Source organism: Acinonyx jubatus, chromosome A2 (genome assembly GCF_027475565.1).
Source record: "Acinonyx jubatus isolate Ajub_Pintada_27869175 chromosome A2, VMU_Ajub_asm_v1.0, whole genome shotgun sequence".
Lineage (NCBI taxonomy): Eukaryota > Metazoa > Chordata > Mammalia > Carnivora > Felidae > Acinonyx > Acinonyx jubatus.
Genome location: NC_069383.1, coordinates 142778636 through 142800368, shown reverse-complemented (window position 1 = coordinate 142800368; position 21733 = coordinate 142778636). Strand labels below are relative to the sequence as shown.

Below are 21733 nucleotides of genomic sequence, written 5' to 3'. Positions count from 1 at the left end.
GGCCAATACTGGAGTCAGAGCCTTCACTGGGACGCAATGATAGCAGTCTCAAGCAAGTGGCTGCAGAGACATAGGAAATGTTTTCCGCCGGCTAAAAAGGAGGACTGTATTTTGTCTCACATTGGCAAACTGGGGAAGGCTGCTAGAAATCTGGAAATGGGGGGTAAAAAGTGACAGACACCTGCCGATATAATTTTGGAAAATCAAGTGAAAGGTCTCAAAACCTGCCCCCAGATGGAGGGAAGTTAAAATCTGCTGCTAGAAGAAAACCCAGATGGTGCCCAGTTCTACTGGCACCTGGGTCGTGAGCGCTGTCACTGACCCTAAGTGAAGCTTGTGTATGACAGCTTCCGCTTGGCCCCACTCTCTCCTGGGCAGGATGGCCATGCTTTGGGGGACACCAAAGCCTATGGGAAAAGCCATCTCCCCAAGGAGATCAGGATGTCAGTAATGTCCCCCACCCCACCCCAGAGTCAACAGGAAATGACAGTCTTCGAAGCGGTGCTTTCGTGGGCATATTTGATGCCGTTAAATACATAATAGCAGGCACTACAAGGATGGACCTCGGCTCGCCTGTGAGAACCACTGCTGCTGGTGGGAAAGGCAGGCCCCTAGTCATTACTCCGTGCAGCTGAATGGCCAGGAAGTGTTAGCTCAGGAAATCGGACTTTTGAGCCAGTCAACAAGACCAACTGAGCGCTGTGCTGAAAGCAGGGAATTCAAAAATGATGACCCAATTTTTGAGATTCCATAGCTTGTTTGTGCCAGAAGGAGGGGAAAAAAGAAATGATATAAAAAACTGGCATACCTCCAGCACTTCTGCGCTCTCTGACACACTCACTTGCCTGCCCCCAGCCTGCCTGCCGCGGGGTGTTCAATTCCCTTTCTTAAAATTCAAGTGCGGTGTTTTCCTCTTTTGCTACACGTGCTTGAAAACCCTGCTTGGAGCTGGGCTTGGGTTGCTGTGGAGTTTTCCAGTGCTTCTTAAAGCTTCCCAGGGCAGCGTCTGGATTGTCTGCCCTGCAGGGCACCACTGGTTGTTCCTATCTTGACGTGGATGTGTGTACATTTGTGTCCTGTTAGTCTCTTTTCGACTCGGTGGTGGGGGAAGACAAAAGATGAGAATAATCACACACGTGTTTCTCATTCGAAAGCATATTTTTCAACTTCTTTAACAAAATTTTTTTTTTTTTTCCTTTTCCCTCTTGGATATTCCTTTCAAAAAGCTTGGTGGGAGAAAGAGAAAGGTTGTAGTAGGATTGTAAATTCCCAGTCTTCTCCTTCATGTGATTGAAGCATGGTTGGCATGAATCTAGAACTTTCTTTTGCTGTGAGAGTAGCTAACATATTTGAGAAAAGGGAAGGAGTAGGGACTTGACACAAGTGTAACAGTATCTGTTGTCCTCTGGGAGTTAGCTGACAATGATCATGGGCCTCTTTGAAGGGGCCCTCACAGGGGCCACCAGAGCAATGAGAGTTTATGTTTATGTTTTGGAGTCAGATGGATTGGATTCAAATCCAGACTCTGACATTTACTAGCTGCGTGCCTTAGAACTGAGTCAAGTTACCTCTCCAAGCTTTGGTTTCCTTATGTGGAAAATGAAGGTGATAATAATAATTACTTCCATGGGATGCTGTCAGAGTTAATGGGGTAATAATAAGCAGAAGGCTCGTACCCAGTGCCTGGCATATATTAAGGGCTCAGTGATGGCTAGCTGCTGCTGTGATTTGTATCGCTGCAGATCTTTGCTCAGTCTTGGCTTCGCTTTCTGCTTGGCACCAGGTGGTGCTCCTTCTGCATCCACACACCTCACAGCAGGCTTCCCACGCTGCCTGGCGAGGGGGCCTCCAGCGTTGGGGGCGCTGCGGTGCCCCTGCCTTTTACAGCAAGCAGTGTGTCCTCAGAGCATAAGGGTGACAGTCGTTTTGTTCAGGGAAGGCCTGTATTTCAGCAGCACTGAAAAGAGGTAGCCCAAAGTACCTGATGGTGCTCTGGAACAGAAGTTGTGGTCCCCGTGAAAGTGAGCCCCACCCCGGAACACAGGATGCCTGGAGGCTGAATTGCTTTGGGGACGTGATTGAACCCGGGGAAAAGCCCAGGACCCATTCCCTGAATTCACTGACTTCCCATCTTCTCTCCTCTCAGTGTCTTGGACAGTGCCAGGATGGCACAAGGTTTCTTGATTTGATCTGGTTGTATCCAGTCCTAAAACATGAGTTTCACAGACAAGAACCCTACAAACCACCTTCTCCAGAAAGAGCTCATAGGGGAGAACACCATCCCCCTCTGTCACCTTCCCTTTGTCTCTCTCCCCTGGTCCAGATTTGCCGCCTCTCTCTCTAAAGCAAGATGATGCTTGTTTACATGACAGTGGACTCTTGCCTTGATTGTGTAGTCACTTATCTGGTGACCGAATGGCCCTTCTACTTAGCAGCGTCATCAGAGGGAAAGAATATCTGCTTCTGTGTCTGCAGCACCATGGGGATGGGAAGGAAGCCACAGATTTGTGCAAATTACCAACTCAAGGGAGCTTCAAGAAGGTTCCATGGCAGTGTGTGCAGATAATCTAAGAGACAAAATGGTCATTCGTTGTCACTTTAGCTCAGTCTTTGACTTGACTCTGTCTACCCAGCTTACATGTGACATGGTATGATGGGCCAAATAACATACTAATTGCTTCAGCAGTGTGAAAGTAATGGTCACAGTGGCTGCCTTTCCGGAGCACCTACCCCACACCAGACCTGAGCTGCACCTGACAGATCTTACCTCTTGCAGCACTTTCCAGTACTCTGTGGGACAGGTATAAACAGGACCAGCTGCATCATTTGTAGAGTCCAGTGCAAACTGAAAATCCGGGGTCCCTTGTTCAAAACCTATTAAGAATTTCAAGACCGCCAACAGCAGAATATTCAACGAAGCCTGGGGCCCTTCCAAGTACAGGGTTTAGTGCAATGACACAGGCTGTATGCCCATGACCCTGGCCCTGGGTATAAATATACCCATTTTACAGATGGAAATAATGAGGCTTAGAAAGGTTAAGAAGCTGCCCTAAGTCTCTGTGTAACAGAGCTGGATTCAAACAGCCTGCAGTTTGAGCTCAGAGAGAATTTTCTAGTGTCTGCCCTTAACCTGGTTCTGTGTAGAGTAGCATTGAGTTGTGCATGGAGCTTCTTCCTGTTCTGTTTGAGAAGTGAAGGGGAGCTTGAGGAAGATGTTGGCTCAGCAGTGTCTTATCAGGGCAAGCAGGACTTTGAGGATGGGAGGCCAGCTGAGTGATAGCATCACCCAGATTTCTTTTAGCTGAAGTTGATAAATCTTTAAACCAAACCATGTTTCCAGGCTTCATGTATTTTCTCATGAGATCTACCATGTGCCTGGTCAGCTTTTTGCGTTGAAATCCAGACAGAGAACTTCAAATACTTCTTCATTCTTATCACAGAGAGTAAGTAGACTCCCCGGAATGGTGACTCATGTAGGGTTTCCCAGCGTAGCTATTTTTCTCTTGCACTCACGTTCACAGCCAGTAAGAGCCTCGCATTCCTATTTCTCAAAATCCACACCCCATGGTTCTCTCTCTTGTCATTGGCAGTGATGTCACCCCTCTTCGGATTACTAAGAGAACACCTAGTTTCAAAGGATTTTTCTTAGAATTCATGTATCTCCCCCACTTCTTGTCCCCAGTGATTCAAATTCAGTGTCAAATATCCAGGAGAATTGAATATGTATATATGTTTTATATATAAAATGATATTTTATATACGTATAGATAGATAGGAGAGCATCCATGGTTCCTGATGGGGCCTCTTTGACACACTGCACTTGAGCTAAGAGGACTCTAGGTTGAGCACCAGAATCGCTGTGTGTGGCCTTGCACAGACTCCCCGTCTCCCAGCCTCAGTTTCTTCGTCACCCAAATGTGGACCTTAGGGGATTTTGTGAGAATTAGCTAAAACAAAGTATGTGAAATTGCTCGGCAGATTGCAGAGTATTGCGGGGAGGATGTGAGATTAGCTCTTAGATAATAGCTCCAAATGTCTGATCTTTTTCTTTTTTTCATTTTCTTCTTTTTTTTAATCATTAAAACTCCCCAAAGCTGGTTACTATGCAACAGTTAACCTCCACAGCACAGCCTTGGGGATGTGCCTGTGGGCCTGGACTCAATCAGCATCCCTGGAGAGCTTTTGGTTTTATTTATTTATTTATTTATTTATTTATTTATTTATTTATTGTTAATGTTTATTTATTTTGAGAGAGAGAGTGTGCATTGCGTGTGTGTGTGTGCCCATGTGCATGCATGTGCAAATGAACAGGGGAGGGGCAGAGAGAGAGGAAGACAGAATCCCAAGCAGGTTCCACCCTGTCAGCGCAGAGCCCTGTGCAAGGCTCAGTCCCACAAACCCTGAGATCATGACCTGAGCCGAAATCAAGGGTCAGACATGTAACCAACTGAACCACCTGGGTGCCTTCCTTCCTTCCTTCCTTCCTTCCTTCCTTCCTTCCTTCCTTCCTTCCTTCCTTCCTTCCTTTCTTTTTCTTTCTTTCTTTCTTTCTTTCTTTCTTTCTTTCTTTCTTTCTTTCTTTCTTTCTTTCTTTCTTTCTAAAGAGAGAAAAAGCATTCAAGCAGGGAAGGGGGGCAGAAGGGGAGGGGGAGAGAGAGAGAGAGAGAGACAGAATATCCCAAGCAGGCTCCAAGTTCAGTGCAGAGCCCCATGTGGGGCTAGATTCCACAACCCTGGGATCGTGACCTAAGCTGAGATCAAGAGTCAGCTGCTCAACCCACCCAGGTACCCCTCACTGGAGAGCTGTTAAAACACGCCTGTGCTCAGGCTGCACCTCCAAAGATTCATATGAAATTCATCTGGGGAATGGAGCCCAGGCACGTATGCTCTTTGAAAGCATCCACGTGCTTCTCATGTATGGCTAGGGTCAAGACATACTAAGTTAAGAGCACCAGGGTACCATTACAGGTGCTGTCCACTTTGGAGTTGTCTGACATTGGTCAGCATTCACTCACTAACTTTCAGTTTTCTCAGTAGCAAGATAGAACTGAAAGAAGGATGTGTATACCTGCAGGTGGGGGTTAAATGGAGTAATGCGTACTTTTACCAAACTTTATCTTTGTGGTTTCTGCCAAAAGGTCTTCCTTTGTTCTTTGTGTATCAAATTCAGCTTGAGGAAGCAAAGACCAATCAGTCCTGCCTGGCCTTTGGTTTGCAGAGAAACGGACCGCTTGCTAATAATCTGTTTTTGCTTTGGGAGCTACTGATAGGTCCTCTCCGTCTTGGCTGTGTGTGTTTTGCTTTATACGGTTTTGTTTGTGTTATGTGCTTGGTGCAACATGCCTGAGCTCTCACCCCTCCACCACCACATTTTCCCTATGGGGCCTGGTGAATGTCTTCCTCACCTCGCACCACACATTCATTAACATAGTTGGCTTGTGCAGAATTCCCTGTGGTGGCTCATTCTGCTCTCTAAATTGCCTTTCTAGAAAGGTGACATGTCAGGTAGACTTCAGGACTTGGGATGTGTCTTCTCCTGTCTCTACATGATGGAACCGTACAGGCTCCCTGGCCGGTGACTGCAGCTTTCCCTGTCCTTGGTAGTCACGTTGCATTTCAGCCAATGTCCTGGCCTTTCAGTCTAGAGAGTGTGAAAGGAGAAGCCTGTTATGTTTGGATGGCTGCTCTCTCATGCCGACTGCCCCCCCAATGTCTAGTACTCAACACTCATGTGATGAATGTAATGGCTTCCCGGCTTCCTGTTGACCTGACCGTTTCCACAGAAGTATGCTTTGTCAGAGGTGGCATTGAAGGGAACAAGAAGACAGATTGGCTTGAACAAGTGTGTTTCTGAGCCAAACTTTCTGGAAGACAGAGACATGAGAATTCCAGTGCATCACTCTTTAAAATCCTCAAGCTGCTTGCCTGAGCATCCCCAATGACAACGGGAAGAACGCTGCCCTCGTCCTCATCATAATAGCAGCAGGCCTCATTTACTGAATATTAAGTACAGGACGGGCATTATTCCAAGGAGTTTACGTGTATTACCTTAATTAATCCCCATAACAACTCCACGAAGTTACTACTGTCATTATTTCCCTTTGACCATGAAGTCCTGCAAGTGGTGGCTGAGCATGTGAGTAACTTGTCCAAGTTCACCCACAGTAGTGAGTGGGGGACACGGAATGTGAACTGTTGTCTCTCAGATTCCAGATGGCAGACCACGTTTACCTAATCCCCACACGTCTTTTCCCCTAGTTGGAGCAGACTGAAGTATTTCTTATGGAAATATTTGTTCACATTTATGCTTATTCTGCTCTAAGAGGTAGTAAAAGAAAGTTTCTCAAACTTAGAGTCCAATATATCAGTTAGGAGTTAGTTCTAGAAATAATAGGAAATTCTAGAATAACAAGGGGCTAGAGAACATGGGAGCCTTTTTCTCTTTTTCATGAAGGAAGTCTGAAAATACAAATTTGTTGTCATCACGGACCCATGACCATATCTTTTTTCTCTACCTTCCTCCATTGGCATTTAAACTCAAGGTTACTTCATGGTCCAATACAGCTGCTTAGCTCCAGCCATCACATCTGCAATCTCTGCTGGCAGAAAGAGGATCCAGGGAGGTCCAAAAGGCCAAGTAAAATTTCTTGATTAAAATTTATTTTAATAAGGAGTGCCTGGGTGGCTCAGTCAGTTGCAACCAACTCTTGGTTTTGGCTCAGGTCATGACCTCACAGTTTGTGAGTTTGAGCCCCACATCAGGCTCTGTGCTGACAGTGCAGAGTCTGCTTAGGATCCTCTCTCTCTCCTTCTCTTTCTGTCCCTCCTGCTCCCTCTCTTTCCCTCAAAATAAATGAGGGAAGAAATAAATGAGTAAGAAAAACTTACTTTAAGAGGTAAATATTATTTATTAAAGTAAAATAAAGTTTATTTATTAAAGTATTTTATCCCAGGGGCACCTGGGTGGCTCAGTCGGTTCAGCATCCGACTTCGGCCGAGGTCATGATCTCACGGTCCGTGAGTTCGAGCCCCGTGTCAGGCTCTTTGCTGAAAGCTCAGAGCCTGGAGCCCATTTCGGATTCTGTGTCTCCCTCTCTCTCTGCCCCTCTCCTGGTCACACTCTGTCTCTCTCAAAAATAAATAAACATTTAAAAAGTTTCAAAAAAATAAAGTATTTTGTCCCATACAATACTCCCACTCCACACAGCCTCACCTAGCTACAAAGGAACCTAGGAAATGTACATAGCAAAAACCCGGGGTTCTGCTTGGCAAAGCAGGAGAATGGACATTGGGAGACTCTAGTAGTCTCGGCCACATCCAGCGTGCCTGGTTCCTTCAGCCCACATATCCTCTAAATACTGAATCTGGTTTCCGGTGATATCCACTTGGAAAATCTTCCCAAGATGAGGCTTTGTTTACAACTCCCCAGTTTCTCCCCACACCTCACATGCCCAGTGCAGTCCTGAACACAAATGGTCGTAGCCACCAACTGATTCATCTGTCCATGATGCCTGACCCCAAGCGATACAAGCAGCAACACTCAATAACACCCGTGGGGTTTGACCAATGGCAATAATGGCACCAGGAACACCGACTCCCCGAGGTCCTGACATGCTGCGTGCAGTACAGGAATTGTTGTGATGCAGTGCTGTGAAATGTGGACGTGAATTCATGAACTTGGCAGAGGTCAAGGAAGCCCCCCCAGCATCCAGGTTTCTTGCCGCAAATGGGTTTTGCTTCAACTCATTCCCCAAGCAGAATTCAGCTGTTTCCTTCTATTTCTTAAACAAAGAGGCCAAAGAAATTTAATCTTTTCTATGTGGCATTCATCGAGATTCCGTTTTCCCCTTCAGTTGAGCTAATTCTCATGGAAGGAGCAGGTGAATGGACAAACCAGTTGTCAGTTATGTGCTCTTACCACCATGCCTACCCATTATCCTTTGCCTCAGGACCGAATCGGTTCCTCCATTTAGTAGAGCTGTGATAACTTCGGAGCAGTGATTGCACCTTCTGAGCCTGTTCCCTCTCCTATAAAATGTAACCATGCCCCTGACACAAGAGGTAATGCTTCCATGCTGTAGAAAGTAATTGATTATTTCTTATTGTTACTGCTTTTATTACCTAGGTGAGATGCTGGCACGACCACTCTCTGAAACTTTGCTTCCTTTTATGTTATCAGCACCTGTTGATGAAAAGCCTTTGGTGCTGACAGATCGCCTGCTTAATCTATCGGATGAAGGAGGCTCGCTTCTCAGGGTTCTGCCCTGGACTCTGGTGGCCCCAGCGTCCTGTGGGCTGGGCTCCTGGCCAGTGTGGCCACATGGCGCTTATTCTCTGCTAAGGACGGGTGCTCGTTAACTCGATGTGTCAGTGATTTCCAGCCAGGGGCTCAAAAGCGGTAGGGCCAGGGTCATGTAGGTTCCGCGCCTCTGCTGTGTTCCGTGTGCTGGGCTGACTTTGGGGAGCAGTGCAGTCTCTGTAGGAAGTTGCTGTGGGAAGACACGGCCACCAGCATGAAAAGGAGGGGAGGGACAGCACGTTTTGAACCTTCTGTTAACACTCAGATCAACAGATTGAGCTTTCCACTCTCTTGGTTTTCTGAGATGTAAGAACGAGTAAGGCTTCCCATGGTGACAGTGGCCTTGTTCCGTGCCCTGTGTCTCTGCTCCGTGCCCTGTCACTTGCAAGTTGGAAGCTGCCCGAGACCACCCTTTATGGTTCAACAAAGAATACGTATTTTTACATGTTGCCCTAGTGAGTCACTCACTTTGCTTCTTACACTTTTAGATTCAAAATTGCGTAAATACAGTGAACGTCTATGTCGAATGCCTCCCTGTCCTGTTTTTAGGGCTGTATTTGCAAACATTCAGCTGTTTCAGGATTGGTGTTTAGGCAGATAGTGTAGCCAGAGCTAATGCTATGAGCCATCACAGGTAAAGAACCCGGCCTCATGGGCACACAGTAGGTGTTTAATAAATGCTGGTCCCTACAGTTACTAACAAGTCTAAATTAACTGTGCTCATGCCTTTGAAATGGAAACTTTTTTTTTTTTAACGTTTACTCACTTTTTGAGAGACAGAGACAGAGTGTAAGCGGGGCAGGGGCAGAGAGAGAGGGAGACACAGAATCTGAAGCAGGCTCCAGGCTCTGAGCTGTCAGCACAGAGCCTGGTGCAGGGCTTGAACCCACGAACGGTGAGATCATGACCTGAGCTGAAGTCGGACGCTTAACTGACTGAGCCACCTAGGCACCCCTGAAATGGAAACTTCTAATTCTTAGAAGAAATATTTTTCTTGGTTGTGATCTTTGTCTCCTTGGAAAGGAGCAGAATCAGCAAAATAGCTTTCAACAAGTCCCCATGTCACGGGCCTGTCATCCATGGCCCTACAGTGCACAGGGGCACACAGGCTGTCTAGGTTTTCTTTGTATCAGTTTGAGTTTCTTCTTCAGAGACTGCTTCTGCCTTCCGTCAGAGTCTCAGAGAGACCCGTCAGGGGCACAGAGATGCTAATGATAAGCTCCCAGGGCAGCCTGCATGGGGGTGTCGTGGGGACCAAAGCATGCCATCTGTAATAAGAATAAACTGCGAGCGCAGCACTGCAGCACGGTCTCGGCTGGGCACGATGCTCGGGGCTTATTTTAGAGCCGAATGAAAGCAGGCAATTATCATGTTCTTTAGCTCTAATCAGCCAAACAGGATACAGGTAGCCACAAAATGGAGTTATTTAAAACTAACAAAATCACTTCAAAAAGGGTAATAATCTGGAAGTCTCTCTTTCTGCAACATCTAGTTAAAGCTGTCTAAGCGTGGAGAATACAGGGAAGGCTTGTTTTGTAACCTCCTCAATGGCACTCGGATCAGGAAAGCTTCCTTGTGAAATGAAAGGCAGGATCTCTGGCCTGGAGGCCGCCCCACAGCAATTGAGTTTGGCCTCACCGAGTAAACCAGAGCCTTTGAAAATGATCCCAGGAGAATCCCAAGCTTCCTGTGAGGGTGGTTACCAAGGGGGCTCTCGCTAACGCAGCCAGCTGGTCTGCCCTGGCCCGATGACCCCAGACAGTCCCTCAGCTTGACTTGAAAGTTGATTCTGGACTTTGGTCCTGAGACCTTATCTTGGGCAGCATTTTCTGTGACATTCCAGTGAGACTGGGAGAGGGCACCAGGCTGAATTCTAGTCACTGCTACTGAGCAGAAGGCAGAATGAAGGGGACTCAGCCTGACCCCCGTCTAATTCTGGCTCTGCCATTTGTTAGGTGTGTGAACTTGGGCACATTACTTAGGCTAGCAGAGGCTTGGTTTGGCCCTCTGTGAAATGGGGATGATTAGAATCTATCTGGTAGGAACGTGCTTCCAAGAGTACCTTGCTCATGGTTGCTAAGTAGAGTTCCGTAGACATCAGCTGTTGTTATGATGGTCCTCAGCTGTAAAGCCCACAGACAGAAGTTCCCACATCATCCCTCGATAACCCCAGTACGGCACCAGAAGGTGTCTTATACTGCAGTATGAAGTGTGAGTTTTATGCTGCCTCGTGTGTGCCAATGAGCTAAGAAAATCCGGAGGCCTGCCCATCCTCTAACCCACTGGGTAAAGCCTGAGTCAATTCCCATTGCATTAAACACCACCCCCATTAATTAATCATGGCAGTGAAAACCAGACTAATAAATTATAACAGCAGCTGCAGCCCTGCCTTCTGTTGAATGCTTCTTCTGTACCAGACACTGGGCTGATCGCACTGTGTCTGTCTATCATCTCATTTAATTCCACAACCAACCCATAGGGTAGCCATTTTTCTCACCATTTTACAGATGAGACTGAGGCACCGAGAGAGCAAAACAAGATGAAACAACATTGTAATAAGTGACCGAGTTAGGATTTGAACTCAGATGTTGACTTCAAAGCTGATGTTTTAACCATTATGCCACACTGCCAATCGCTTGAGCCCTTGAGAATAACATAGCTTTAAGATCCCAAACTCCAGGGGCCCCTGGGTAGCTCAGTTGGTTAAGTGTCCAGCTTCAGTTCAGGACATGATCTCATGGTTCATGAGTTCAAGCCCCACATCAGGCTCTGTGCTGACAGCTTGGAGCCTGGAGCCTGCTTCAGATTCTGTGTCTCCCTCTCTGTCTGCGCCCACCCCGCTGACGCTCTGTCTCTCTCTCAAAAATAAATAAACATTAAAAAAAATATTTTTAAAGGTCCCAAACTCCAACAAAGAACAAAATAAGGCCTTTTGTCGTAAGGATCATAACAAATCTAGCATACTACATAGTATATTTCAGTATATTTCCACATGTCTGATTATTTAAATCTCAGAACATCTTTGTGAGTCATTTTATAAGTGAGAAAATGAGGCCTCAGAAGAAGGTTAGCATCTTGCTCAGATTACACCCTGGATAATGGCACCTGGAAACTAACCTTGCAAACCAAGGCCATGCTGTGTGTCTGTCTACAAGACTCCACACACAGGCACGTTCCACTCAACCCATGCTGCCTCTCACCATGCTCTGGCCCGAGTTCTAGCTGTAGAGACGGAGTTGAGTGGTATGAAAAGGATGAAGCCAATGATAATTCTTGCCGAGTCCTAGAAAGCCCTTTCAGGGACACCTGCAGAAATCCTGCAGATGAGGTGTGGACTGTGGCATAGTGGGGCAGTCAGGGACTGAATGCAATCGTCCATTGTGGTCTGCAGGTGATTCTGTGGCTGGGGCAGCATCAGGGTTGTTTGGGGACTTCCCTGAGCCAGGTGCTTGGCTGGTTCATGGGCTTCATTCCTGTCTCAATAAACACAGGTTCTTCTGGCATCTGCTGTAAAGAAAATAGCCAGAGGACAGTGAGCAAGACTGCAAGAAATGTTTTGATGAGGGAGAGGCTTTGGGGAGATTGCTGGGAGATTGTGTTGACCACTGGTGCCCTCTTGGACTCTGCTACCCAAGACACCTATGTGATGCTGGTCCGGAGCTGGTTTCCATATTGATTTGATCGCACATGGCCGGTCTTCTACTTGGTGTCCGTAGATGGTTCTTTGTTAATCTGTCTGTGTGATGCTTCCAGCTTATTGTCTAGAGGAGGAAGCTTTTTCCTCTTAGTTTGAACTTGACCTCTTCTATCTAGTTGTGATGGCATCTCTTCAAGATTCATGCAATCAGACAATCATTCATGCATTCACCCTTTTGAAAGTGAATGCCTTCTCCATGCTGGGTGCTGGGCTAGTGCCCTGCGCCAGCAACAGTCCTGCTGCATGAAACTTCTATTCTAGGGCCCGTCCCCAGCCTAGCATTAAGTACGCTCCATGGTTAGCATTGTATTATTCTAGAAAGGAATTCCTGCAGGGAGCATCCCTTGCAGCCATTTAGAAGTTCCTGTATTGCAGTGTTAACATGTCACCTGGCAGCTGTTACGTAATTCAGGCTGGACCTTAAGTGTCTCTTTTTTGGGATACCAGAGTAGTGGGAAGGGGAGCTGGTAGGAGGAGAGAAGGCATGTCGCCTGTGGGATAAGGTGTTTGCTCCATCTAGAACCTTTAACTTGCTACCAGAAAGTGCCATTCTCCTTTCTTTGTAAAGTTATTGATGAGGAATTAAAATGTCTGGAACAATTATAGAGTGAAATATCTTGGCAGTTGAGTTAAGGTCATAACTGGGAATGAGAGCTGTCCTTTCATCACCAATTGAACAAAAAAAAATCCATTTTCTTGTTTCATAAATGGCACTGTTTCCAAAGCAAAAATATAGTCACTGGTATAGTGGTGGCAGTGGAGAGTGGTAGGGATTACAACCAAGGAGCCAACTAGTTTCCAACTAGCTGTCAAAGTGCTGTGCTTATCTTGGTCCAGGGATGTTTCCTAGTGCTTAAGAGAGTCAGAGGATCCTGCCAATTCTGAACTCAAAGTGGTCCTTCCCAGCCTTCCTCAATCCTGGACACATGGCCCAAGTGGGTTCCCTTCAGGGCCCAGAATCCAGTTCAGAACAGCATCGTCCCTCTGGAGTATCCTAGTCCAAGCAGATCAAGCTTGTTTAAACCAAAATGACTGTTTCATCTCATCCCTGTCTCCTCCCCTCAACCCCAGTACCTTTACTCCCTTCCTCTTCAAGTTCCAAGTGTGATGTGCGCGTGTCTCCAGTCCTAGACTTTGCATGTTCCTGATTTGTCATCTGTTTCAGGCCTGTATTTATTTGTGTTTGTCACTGCTGCACTTGATGGTGGTGTGGTGAGTTCACCGCGCTGGTTCACACACAGCTTCCCATTTAGTGACCCTCCTTTCTGTTCTCTCCTACAGAATTACCCTGTATGACTATCAAGCCATGTGCAGGGCCAACAAGGACAGCAGTGACAGTGCCAGCGGGCTACTGGATGTAAGTACAGTGTGGTCGCCCACAAAACATTGGCACGTTTGTATCTGTCTGTGTGTGCGAGCAGGTCTTTATCTTTGGGGTAATCAAGTTCATCTTTTTGCAAAACCATGAATGTTTTAAAGTGCTTCCTGATTTTACTGGTGAAGAAGAACCACTTCCATTCAAACCCAAACCCATTGATTATATGAATGACAAGCAGGTCTGAAGTCACTGATGAATGAATGCAGCAACCCTCTTTTGATGGCTAGTAAAGAGGAGAAGATTTGTGGATTCTCTCCCATATGAAAGAGAATTTAGTTTGGTTTAGCAGAAATCTTCCCTTTGGTCTAGAAGAGACCTAGGAGGAGCCTGTGGATAAATTCACATTCCGATCATAGATCCTCTACCCTAATCAGGATGCTGGTGTGCTTCCTTGTCACTTTTGCTGGAGCTGGTTCCATCAGTGGTGTCACAGTTGAGAACCAATCAATATAGCTGTTGTATCCCTAGAAGCAGGCTTTCACACTGCCAGAAATTAACCGTTATAATTTGCTCCCAGTTAGAAAAGATAATTTACGATGTACAAGCAATGTAAGTTTGGCCACCCATCACCTGAAAACACAGGGGAAAAAAAAAACAAAACAGTTACAGGTACTTCAATATAACCCGACCTATGTGTATAAATAGAAGCTTCACATGTCATTTTGTAAATTCCAAAAATTAACCTAAAATCTGGTTTGAAACACAAAATTTATGAGCCATTTTGGTTTTTAGGATATAAACACACACCTTCTCATTTGCAGCTGTAAGATCTTGCAAGGGGATTATTTAAAAGCCCAGTATTTAACACAGTTCTCCTACACTGAGGGAGTAAGAAATGATTTGGAGCTGGAAAATTTCTGAGAGGCAACTAGGAACTGAAAGTTGAATGCTTTGAAAAAATACCACTTTTTAGTGAGAATCAACATGTCTTTCCAAATCCAACTTCGCTAGCTTTAGCAGGACTATTTCTAGACCTAAAATGTTCCCAAGATATGTTTTCATCATTAGGCTTAAAAGCTCAATGGCTTTACCCTTCTGAATGATAATGTGCCATTTAAATTTTTAATCCTGTATTTACATAATCCCTTTGTGTGCCCATACATAGAGCCAGCGTCTGGCACCGAATGCTTGAGTGCTCTTCCCCCTGGCCCCTGGGGGAGCTGCCCCCCCCCACCCCTCCCCATCTCCAGAGCCTCCCTAATCCCTCTATTCAGTCCCTCCTCCCAGGGACCCAAGGACTGCAGAAATGTCACTACCCATCCCAGCAGGTACAAAGGCACAGAACTATCCCAGGGCCTGACCACCAGGGTCTTTTTGAAAAAAGATGGTTGTTTTTCAAGCAATAAGAAATATAACAAAGCCATAGGACAGCAAGTTGCATTTAGTTTTAGGAAATAGTTAATAGTTTACATCCTTATCTGACCCTAATCCTGAGAGCCCTGTGATTCACCAAATGATGTTGACATGCTCAATTAAATCAGAGCAAGAGATCCAGTCTGAAATCCCTGTGGGCTGAGAATAACCCAGTAGACTGTCATTACTGTTGTTTTGTTCATTTACTTACTGGCTTGAAATAGGGAAGTTTCAAAAAAATGGTTAGAGGTATGCAAGTCGGTTTTTGTTTCACTTAAAGCTGGATAATTCCCCCATTCCTAGTTGTAGTCTTTACTGTCCAAATGCTCAGAGGGTAGGATTAAACAGCCATAGCTTCAGAAAGCAGGATTTGTCATTTCAATTCTCTGACACCTGAATGCAACCACGAAAGGTTCCGAGATTTCTCTGGACCTGCCCTCTGGGGCAAGGGCTTTGCCAGTGTCATTGCCTCTCAAAGTGCACCCACTAATCAAATATCTGGCATATGTAGATTCAGAGAACCAACTGAGACGGGGGCCTGGTATTTTCCAGAATTCAGGAAATTGAATTATCCACATAGAAAATATCACAGAGTAAACAATACAACTGCTTGTTTAAATTAAAATACTCCCAAATAAAGATTGGGCTGTCGTTGCCGTCCTTTAGAGAGTTGCAGGGGATTTTCAGCAAGGATAAAATCACATGTTTATATGGTTGTCATTTTTTTTCAAGTCCAAATATGTATGTGTGAGAAAAGGCAGCTTAAACCCTACATAACTCATGGGCAACATTAAAATGAAGTATATGCAACTTTTGCTGGTTTCAGTGAATGACATCCAGTGATGGAGAACAGGGAATCACCTTTCTGAGAGGCAGATCTGTGAATTACCATTTGAAATTAGTTATATGACTTGAGCCCCTCAGCATCAGGCTGCAAAATATTAGCCCCTGGAGGGTAAAGGTTTAAACATCATTTGCTGAACTTCCTTTTTCCTCCCAGAGATAACCCCTATATTAGATCATGTTTATTTTACTTGTAAATCACATCTCACTACAGGGGAGTTCAAAGTTTTAAAATGTTAGTTTTAGGATACAGTATCCAACCATTTTCTTCTTTTAGCTAGAGCTTCACTGTTTTTTAACATGATATCAATCTCTCTAGAAGAATAACATTGTCTTTATGTAAAGCCTTAAGTTAAACTACACATTTCATATGTGATGCATTGTTTTCAATGTACTGAATTCTTCTCTTCAGCCTTATCATGCCTTCCTTGCTGCAGTAAAATGGATAATGACAGAACTTGTCTTGTAAGTATAACTTGCTGCATTTTTAAAAGTAATATTGCTTGTCTTTTGTATTATAAAGCGAAGTGGAAGACTGTTCCGTGTTTTCAACTAGCATTGGATTCAGAATACTCTGAGATAACCTCATTGAATATCTCCAAGTATTGAAAGCTGAGACCAAAAAATTATCTTTAAGTTATTCATGGTCACTGCTTATGCCCTTATGTCATTGTTTAGCAGACTAACAGCTTGTAATATACAAACCAAATTTATTTATTGTGGTTAGTGTTAAATTTAACATAGATGTCTGGCTGTTTTTAATGCAGCCTGGGTGGGCTGTGGTCAGAAGAACAAATTGCTGGGGCTGTCCACTGTGCTCCTTTGGATGTGCTGGCATGTGCAGAAGAGGGGGGGCTTGTCCCGGACAGGGGTTTTGTGCAGTCATGATCCAGGGGGTGGGGGCTTTGCTCAGGTGTGAATTAATTGTTTACTCTGCCAAACTGTGTTCCTATTTGGAGGATGCTGGATGCATCTGTGACTTAGGTCAGATTGAAATGGCTCAAAGATGAAAGCCGTGACTCCCAGAAGAGGTATTGGACACATGACAGAAGCACTGTGTCCCAGAAAAGGGAAGCATTCCATGGATGAGCATGGAAACCAGATTGTTCAAGCTGTATCCGACCCTCAGATTCTTATTTTCCCCATTAAGGCTCCACTTTCTGAGGATTGGAGGCAGATTTCTTACCATTTGATGAACAGCCATTGTCTTTATCGCTTTATTGTAGCCCATATTAATTTAACAACATTACAAACTCAAATTCACTTCTGTTATGTATCTAAGAGGCAGAGAACAACAGTAACAGAGAATAGTGAGATTTTGATGGACTGTGAGTTGCTGTAGGTAGTAGCCATGAGCCTGAAAAAGAAATGATGGAATTTTGATCTATCTCTATTCACTTGGAGGATGGATGGTTTATATTACTTTTGCATTTCTTTGTACTAGCAGTTGAGAGATTGTGATTTTTTTTCTGAAGTTGTATTGTGTAATTTCATAAAGAGAAGTTTGTTCCATTTATGCCTACACACACTCACACACACACACACACACACACATACACATACACAGGGCTGAACAAGTTTGCATTGCAGTATAAATTTTGAAAGCTTCCTTTATTATGGCAGATCATAGTATCGGTAGAGAATATGCTATTTGTATTTCTGCACCAAGGCAGAGGAAGCCCTTCGGAGTTGATTTTTTACTATAGACTCACACTATAACTGGAAAACTATTTCTGCCTACAAGCGGGATATTTCTCAATGAGTTATTAAGTCTAGGTAAACCCGCTTTCAGTGTTGGGCTAGCATTGGTGATAAAATGGCCTTTCCCAAGGAAGAGAAAGCCCAGTGAAAACTCGATAGTAACAGAACCATCCATACTGATAGCTTCGGGTAATGACGTTCCTCTTTCAAATGAGGGGAGCAATGCCACCGTTCTGTCTGGGGCAGATGACCGAGTAACACTGGGTTTTTGCATTACCTGTTCAGGTTTCTGGTGGAATTTAACCTCTGCAGCTGGTGGCACTCAGATATGACAGCCACAGGTAAGTAGCAGCCCGTTCTTGTTTCTCAGCTCAACTTGATAAGCCTTGGGGTCACTGGCCACTTGTCATCAAGGATGTGCTCACATAAACCACCCGGGACCCAGTGATGATTTTTCAGCTCAGTCAGCGAAAGGCACCCTTTGTGCTGACCGCAGCACCATCTAGTCTGACAAAAATGCCACGGTTTCATTCCTCCCGTGTTGAATGTGCACTCTGACCTGTTTCCTTCACTAAGACTTTGCAATCAAACACTGCATGTGTGAATTCTTCAAAAAGCTTGCGAGCAGTGCTCAGAATCTAAGGGAGACACATTGACTTTTTCAGTCTCAGCGAATGGATAACCACTCTAGTTTTTTGTTTGTTTGCTATAATTAGCCTCGTAAAATACAAATCTAGTCATAGTCTCCCCACTCAAAAGCCTTCAGCGATTTGATAATTCATGGAAACTCTTGTAGAGGTGTGAGTTGTGGAATTAGAACAAGGTGGATTTGAGTCGTGGTTCTGAGGTTAGCCTTTAGCAAGTTAGCTGATGTCTTCAAGACTCAGTTTCCCTACATTAAGCAAAATGGGAGACATAATAAATAATATTTATCTCCTATCACGTATGTGTGTGTGCTTAATGATAAATCATGCTATCTGCTGAGCGTGGTGACTCAAAACAGGTAGCTGTAATTAACTATGAAGACAGTGCAGACAGTGTTGACCACAGGGATAAACAGTCAAGTCCCCGGGCCCTACAAAACCCGTGCTCTTTAATGAGGGCCGTCTCACAGCCATCCGCCCCACCTGCTCAGGCACTTGCTGTTTCCCAGATATGCTCTGCTCTTCCTTTCCTGTGTGCGTTCATTCATGTCTGTTTTCCTCCCTGGGATGCAAGGAACCAGAATTAGGCTAGACTACTGCCATTATTATCATTATTATTATTATTATTTTAATGATCTGTCTTTTTCACAGAGGTAGATTAGTAATGCAGCAGCCTTTCCCAGGTGCTGACATCTCCTCCCCCATCCCCTGAGACACCAGTCGGTGAGGACTCTCTCAGTTCTTCCAGGAAGAGTTAGTAGCATTTCCTTCGTGTTTTCATCCCGGTCAGCTCACACACTTCCCCAGTGTTTCTGCACCATTCTTGTCCCAATTTGTTTCGCACTAAACCAGAGTTTCTGGATGGCATCAGTATCCCTTAGCACCTAACTGGTGCTCAGTACATAGTAGGTGCTCAATGCCACGGGTTACTTACCGAATACCCTGGCAAATCTTTCCTTTGCCGGGTATGACCTGTCTAGCCACTGTCATCGTAGCTTTGTGACTTACAAATAGGACCATGTGTCCTAAATCCAGGACCTCCCTAGTTTCTTGTTAGAGGATGACATGGGGCAACCTCTGCAGAGAGGTGCACGCGTCCGGCTGCACTCAATGGGCTCTGATTACAGTGCACCTGACCCAAACGTGTTTGGGGTTGACCCTGTTCTCAGAAGCTGACAGCCCAGTGGAACAACACCTTTGTGCCCTGTTTTCTCACACACGCATGCACACACTGTCCTGGTGACCCTCAGTGTGTGGGCTCCATACTTGCCCCTTCTTGTTGGGTTGGTACCTGCTTTGCATGTCCATAACCCCGCCTCTAGAGATCTAGCCTAAGGAAATAAACTGGGGTGGGAACAAAGGATGGTATGACAGGATGAGCATCACTAAGAAAGTGATGATTGCAAATACAGTTAACTCTTTAAAGGTGAACAATAAGGACGTTTCAAAATAAATGACAGCCCATCCACAGAGAGGCAGAGAGAACCTTTACCAAGATTCTGCTTCTGAAAACTTTTTAAGAAGATCGAAACTCCTCATGAAATTAAGTAACATACCAAGTGTGTACCCCAGACAAGCATCCAATGATGGGGGGAACGGGGGCATAGGGAGTTAAATAAATAGGGTGAGCAGCCAGTGGGGACTCAGTAAGCACAGAACAAAATATGAATTAGGAAGAGAAGACTATTATGTCCCCCAAAGGAAATGTTACCTATAGCGTGAACCTGCTTTTGTTTAAAATTGCACCAGATTTGAGAATGAGGGCTGGGAAGGGACCTGCTAAATGGGCACTTGCTATCTTTTTTTCTGTTTACTCTTCTTATTCCACTAGTTTTTCCACAATTTTACTATTAGGAGTGAAAAAAGTAAAATGAGATTAAAAGAGAGAAACGGAAGAAGGAAGATCAGTAGAGGCCAAGAGAATGGATCACAAGTGGGTCAAAGGGCTGCCCTCACGGCACCGCCAGTTCCCGGGGACAAGTCCCCTCTGCTTGGCTCCGGGAGGCCAGCACGTGGTGGTTTTGCCCAGGTGAAGTGCTCTGGTCGGGGATCAGGCAGCCTTCCCCTGCTGCCCGCTGCTGCTTAGTTCTGGGCAGGTTGCACAGTCTCTCTGGGTTCCGGTGTCCCGGCAGGTCAGCACAGACAATGATGGGTTGGTTGGTGCACACAAAGCCCACAGGCAGACCTGGCACACAGCAGAGTGCTCCACACATGGTGGGTGGTGCTCCCATGTGGGGCGATGGCGGCTGTTTTGGCTGAGACCGCGGCTCGCTCTCAGGGGTGCGTTCAGTGCTGAGGGCAGTGGCCAGTCGTCTTCGGGGATCGCTTCCTGGCGCCCTCTTCACAACCGGGTGCCTGCCCACCTCCTCTAAGGAGCTTCCACGGTGAGCGTGAGGATGCCCCACTTCTTCATGCCAGCCTGCATCACCATGGCCCCCATTCTGACCGCAGCCTGCTCCCCTTCCCGGTGACCTGCTGCTACAGGCCCTGCCCACGCTCTTGTTCTGGTCCTTCAGATTTGATGGTCAGTTTTAGAATTTCTGTTGTGTGCTAGTCACTGTAATCCTTGCTTAGACCACTGGTTTTCAACCTGGGGAGGGGGAGTTTTTTCTCTCAGGAGTCACTGCAATGTTCGGAGGCATTTTTGGTTGTCACAAGTGGGGTGAGCGGGGATACTGCTAACATGTAGTGGGTAGAAGCCAGGGATAGTGCTGAACATCCTACGATGCATAGTCCCTGGCAACAAAGAATCATCCTATTCAGAGTATCATCAGTGCCACTGCTGCAAAACCCCGGTGTAGACTGAAGGGTAGAGGGTAGGGGATGAAGAATAAGGAAGAGGATATAGTCTTTGCACTCATGATGCTTACAGAAATGTATGCAGTTCATACAGTTCAAATGTATCCCGTTCTGAAATTCCACACCCCCTCTCCCCTGCTCCCCCTGTACCAGGACCAACAGTGGGCAAAATGTTAGCAAACAGGACTAATGTGATGCCTCAGTTCTCCATTTTCTGTTTTAGAAGCTTTTCTACAAGTTCTTTCATAGGTATTTCCAAGTCATGTCACCCTGTGCTGCACCGTGAGACCTTCCCCCAGATACTGGAAAGACCTTGCCACATGATTCTATCGTCACCACACGGTGGGCCCATGTACAGTGTAGTGCTTTTCCATCTCCAGAGTCCTGGCACTAGATGATCTTCAGACCCCTTCAGCATTCCTGAGCGGTGGGGACCTCTGGAATTTGTCACTAAACCTTCCTGAGCTCCTTCAGTCAGACAGCTACTGGGTCACAGAGGGCTCAGACCTAAACCAAGGGCTCAGCTAGGTGGCAGCGAGCAAGGCAGCCCGCCTTCCTTGAACCCCCGTGTGAAGCACATGAACTGTCTCGTCCGGACCTATAGCCCTCTGCTGGACGTGGCTGACGTTTTCCATTTTATAGGTGAAGAAATGGAATCAAAGCGGGTGAATGAACTCGTCCTCAGGGCTGCTGGAGATCTTTGTCAAATGTAAATGTAAATGTGAGACCCAGCATAAGGAGAGAAAAGTTTCAAGCTTCACAGAAATACTGACTTGCAAGGTTTCTTCATTCTAAATTTACCACTCCCTCACTAGACAAAGACCCTGTGCTGAGACATACATCTTTGTTTAGCTAAAAATGGAATCCATAATTACACTGTTTATCTGCTTCATTTCCTTAATGAAGGGGACTGTGGAAGCCCATTTCTGCTTGATTATCACAAAGGTATCATTTTGGCGAAGTTGCACAGAGAGAATGGAGCTTGCTGGCACCGAGTGTGAATGGGGGTGCATTCACAG

The 21733-nt window shown here is 45.6% G+C and overlaps 1 protein-coding gene across 7 annotated transcripts in view; it reads left to right on the top strand.

Annotated features, from left to right (window-relative positions):
* The window catches only part of CACNA2D3 (calcium voltage-gated channel auxiliary subunit alpha2delta 3), a 1033852-nt gene that overhangs the window by 957157 nt on the left and 54962 nt on the right, over nt 1–21733 (top strand). For all 7 annotated transcript variants that reach the window (XM_053220354.1, XM_053220357.1, XM_053220355.1 and 4 more), the window contains 3 exons: nt 13278–13353; nt 15983–16035; nt 17557–17612. In XM_053220354.1, the coding sequence (XP_053076329.1) occupies nt 13278–13353; nt 15983–16035; nt 17557–17612 (185 nt within the window). The remainder of the gene's footprint in view (nt 1–13277; nt 13354–15982; nt 16036–17556; nt 17613–21733) is intronic.